This window comes from Brassica napus, chromosome C9 (genome assembly GCF_020379485.1).
Source record: "Brassica napus cultivar Da-Ae chromosome C9, Da-Ae, whole genome shotgun sequence".
Classification (NCBI taxonomy): domain Eukaryota; kingdom Viridiplantae; phylum Streptophyta; class Magnoliopsida; order Brassicales; family Brassicaceae; genus Brassica; species Brassica napus.
This window is the reverse complement of record NC_063452.1, coordinates 30,963,389-30,967,740: the sequence shown is the minus strand read 5'-3', so window position 1 is coordinate 30,967,740 and position 4,352 is coordinate 30,963,389. Positions and strand designations below refer to the sequence as shown.

The 4,352-nt window shown below is 36.4% G+C and overlaps 1 protein-coding gene across 1 annotated transcript; it reads left to right on the top strand.

Annotated features, from left to right (window-relative positions):
• The first annotated feature begins 313 nt into the window (after nucleotides 1–313).
• On the top strand, nucleotides 314–2,143 carry BNAC09G24810D. Its single transcript, XM_013831143.3, has 3 exons — nucleotides 314–814; nucleotides 1,529–1,609; nucleotides 1,690–2,143. Exons 1-3 carry the CDS (start codon nucleotides 656–658, stop codon nucleotides 2,023–2,025), a joined length of 576 nt encoding a protein of 191 aa, XP_013686597.1. The 5' UTR covers nucleotides 314–655; the 3' UTR covers nucleotides 2,026–2,143.
• Nucleotides 2,144–4,352: the final 2,209 nt, after the last annotated feature.

Here is a 4,352-nt window from a genome sequence, read left to right as displayed (position 1 = left end):
TTCTGAAATCCACTGTTATTGAACGAAATTTAAGTTGGAGATTTTAGAGTATTTTAATTGTTTCTAGAGTGTTTGAGGAGAGTTCCTTAGTTATAAAAATAAAAATCCAAATCTCACTGTTTTAGATGAGATTCTAGAGTGTTTTAACAAAAATCATACTAAATTCTTTAATTCTCGTGTAATCATCTACAAACTCATTAAAAATCAAATTACTTCAAATTTCAGATTCAATACAGCTCCTTTACACGATTTTTATAATTTTATATCAAAGATAGCCTGAAACTGAACTCGAGATGATTTTTTTTTTTGTGGATATAAAAGTTAGCTCGCCTCCCAGTTTTGCAATCTCAACGAAATGAAAAACCGGGAAAGCTGAATATCTGAAAACAGAAAAACCGGATTGGGCCGAATCGGACCGTGCCCAATCAGACCGAACCGAACAGCATCGAACACCCATGCCTAGTCCTGCGGTTTCGTATAAAGTGAGAGAAGTGCCCCTCTTATGTCCAATCTGCTGTCTTTATAATTTATCAAAATCGCCGATCGAGACAGGTCGAGAGAACAACCACCATCCGTTCATCGCCGACGGAGAAATCGTGGCCGTCTAATCCAGGGGAAGAAGATCCGATTCCGATTATAGAAGGATCTTAAAGGGATGGGGAAGAAGAGAAAAGCTACAGCGACGAGCCTCGATGAGGTAGATCGGACTGTTTACGCCTCGTTTCGAACAGCAGCGAACTCGTTATCTCAGCTTTACACTCAGTCCATGAACCACCAGAAACTATCTTTTCAAGCCGGTGAACGCCATGGCCTCGTTTGTTTTTTACCCTTTTTTTTTTTTATTCCATTCTTATCTATTCGATTTGATTTTTAGATAAGGTTGTTAGTTTTCCTAGTTCTGCCTAATCTATTAAGTTTTGTTTATGAGTGTATTAGTGGCATTGTTCTTTTGGTGTTTCATGTACAATTACTGATTGTAATTGAAGATGAGAATTTCAAGTTTTGATTATTAACCAAAAGTTATTAATTTCCTCTCTTTTGTCTAATCTTATCTAGTATTGTTTGCATTATAATTTTGCATTAAGCTTTTGGTGTTTCATGTACAACCATGTGTGTTAATTTTCCTCAAGATAGTTTAGGTGTGGGGGGGGAGCCACAGATTTCTTCTTATGGACTTGTGTCCGTACATAAAGATTTCTTTTTGATGAAAAGTGTTTCTGTGTCATTGCATCTCCTATCAATGAAACCAAAGCCAAAGAAGTGAAAGCATCTTTCTGTTCTTGTTTCCGTGGTTCTTTTATTGGTAATAAGACTGTTTTATATGTTTGCTTCTGTAGCCTAAATCAAATTAACACTGTATCGTCTGTCTGTTCCGCTCGTTCCTTGGTTGACTGAAATTTACATGATGTTGTGATGTGAAGCTTATTCTTGGATGATGACATACTGCATGAGATCAGATTACGGGACTCTAGCTAGTTTTATGCATTCTTTATCTAAGTTAACGTTCTGCTCATCTTCCATGTTTCAGGAAAAATTGTACCAATGGATATGGAGACAACAAGAAGGAGGGTCAAGGGTGACATCTATGGATATAATCAATTACATTCAGGTTCGTATATGTCACTCTTGAAACTTGGCCAGATCTGATTTTTCTGTTCTTGATTGAGTTTCTTGTTTCCCCAAATGCAGAACGAGCTAGAGTGCTGCACAGAGGAGCCCCCAATTTCCCCAAGAGCGCAGCCAACACAACCAGCAATGAATGTCACGAATTCCGGGCTCATGGCCTCTTCAGGCACTTCTTGCCCTACTGCTGTTCCTGTGGTTCGGTCGGAGCAATGCGAAAACCAGGCGAAGAACTCGGTTTTCTCAAACGCCCTTTCAAGTCCCATACGCCGTAGCCTTCAGAACTACCAAATCCCCCAGGGAGGAGGCTACATATCTGTCGGAACCAGAAGCAGTGAACTGAACAGGGGATCCAACTCTCCAGGTTCTTTTGATTCTTCAATGGACATGCATGCAGACTAATAACTATGATGTAATACACTCTCGTTTGATGATGTTTTCTCTATATTTTATCAAAAAAAAAATGTTTTCTCTATACAAAACTGGTTTGATTCTTCATAAATGTATCAATTGGTTCTTATCTGATGGGTTTCTGGTATTTTGGTAAGGGTTTCTGATGGTCACATGTAAATCATTGTGGCTGTGACTTTTATCACTCGTTCAACTCTTTACTGTTCATGTTTCAACCTACTCGAAGATCATCTAGCAAATCGTTCTTATCATACTCTTAGTGCAGTCGAATTATGGTCAAGTAGGTAAATAAATGAAAATGTGTTATAAAGTAAATGCAACTGCAGATTTTGCTATAGCAAATGGTTTCTTTTGTCTACTGATTGTATGTATTAGGCATGTGCCTTCGGTGGTCCGTTCGGTTTCGGTCCGGATGATTCGGATTTTCCGTGTTATGTTCATAAGTACCATTCGGTTTTTACTAATTATCGGATCGGGTTCGGTTCGGTTCCTTCCGGGTTCGGTTCAGATCGGATTTAACCAATGTTTAAAATCGTACAAAAATATATTTTTAAAAACCTCGAAAATTGACCAAAATATATAAATTATTTACAATCTAATTAAAAATTAGTTAAATTATCTAAATTAACTAAAATGTATTCAAAATAACAAATAAAACAAACAAAAAAAATATTTTGAATATTCTAAACTATCTAAATCACTTTAATATATACAAAAACATTAACATATTTAACTAATTTTAGATATCTTCGGATCCTAATTCGGATTTCGGTTCGGTTCGGGTTATAACCAAAATCCAAAGTAGTATATTTCATAAGTCCCATTCGGATATTTTTGTAAAATAGTTCGGATTCGGTTTTCGGTTTTTCTGGTTCGGATTAAGGTCAGTACTTCGGCTTGAGTTAAAAACTCTCAGGCCTAGTATCTATAAATCACAAATAAGGCATGATTCGTGATATGTCGTTGGTATAATTGCATTCTCTATTACATCACACTTCCACAAGCAAAGCGAGAGGAGGGCAAAAACTTAAGCTTAGTTAGATCGAATTGAAGAGAGGTCGGTTGCCCTTTTCTGAAGATAATCTAAAACAAATGTGCTCACAAAGTCTACGGGTTGTTTGGTTGGTGCTCTAACTTTAGTTTTTTTTTGCTGAAAATCAGCTATAAATTTTTTGCTTTGGCTTTAATTTTTTTTACCGTTGATTAATTTCAAAGCACTTAATAAAAGACGTAAAAAATTAATTTTAATAGTTAACATATTTTCTTTTCTAACTTTTTTTTTGCTGAATCTTTATTTCTTAAAACTAAAACATGATTACTTTATAAAAATGTTTAAAAAAAAAATAATTGTCCAAATCACCTATAGTCATCGCCAGTCAACACCTATGTTGATTTCACGGATTTAGTCTGCTATGAAGGGAGTGGTGGAGTGATAACCCAACAACACTCAGGGTATTGCAACAATTGGTTGTGGAACCATGTAGTATTCACTAACGCAGTCATATTTGTCTTAGTCTTTACCTGCATTAGATTGCAAAATAGTTGATTGGGGTTAAAAGGATCAATCTATGTTATTGTTTTCACCAAGAAATACAACATGCCTTTGTTATAAGATGTCCATGTGTTTAGTCTAGTTGGTCAAAAACATGTCCTTGTTTTTGTTCGTAGTAATTGAAAAATATGCCTAATGTCACATTTCGGTGTTGCATCTAGTCGATGTCCTTGAATATAGATGTTGCATCTAGTCGGTATCTCTAGAAGATGATCTGCGCAACTTTGGAGATCCTCGACGGAGGAACTCCGCCTTCTTACTCTGTAAACTCAAAGGGATTCCTGAAATTTTTCCACTCTTATAAGATGAAGCCTTCGACTTTTCAGTCTTAGCCGTGTCAGCCTTCTCCCGCGAAACTGTATCAACCATTTCCTCTGCATCATTTATGACAGTATCTTCCATATCTATCAGATCTTCCCCTAACAAATCATCGTCATGTTCCTCACCCACAATCGCTGTCTCATATGGGTCCCCCTCGATATTGCTTGTGCCAATGATTTCCATATCATTTAATGCATCTATGATCTGATCATCTACGGCTAAGAGTTTCTCCTTAGGAGAGAAAGATAACGTACGAGCTAATCCTTTGTCTCGTATTGTAAAATTATAGTTGCTACATCAAATACATTATACCAATTTGGTTGTATCAAGTTGTTATGGATATTACATCTGATCGTGGGCTTAGAGTCATGAGTTTGTATAGTTTAGAGTTTTAGGATGAGTGATACTACTATATATTTTGTATCCGAAGTAATCCTAACTTTGC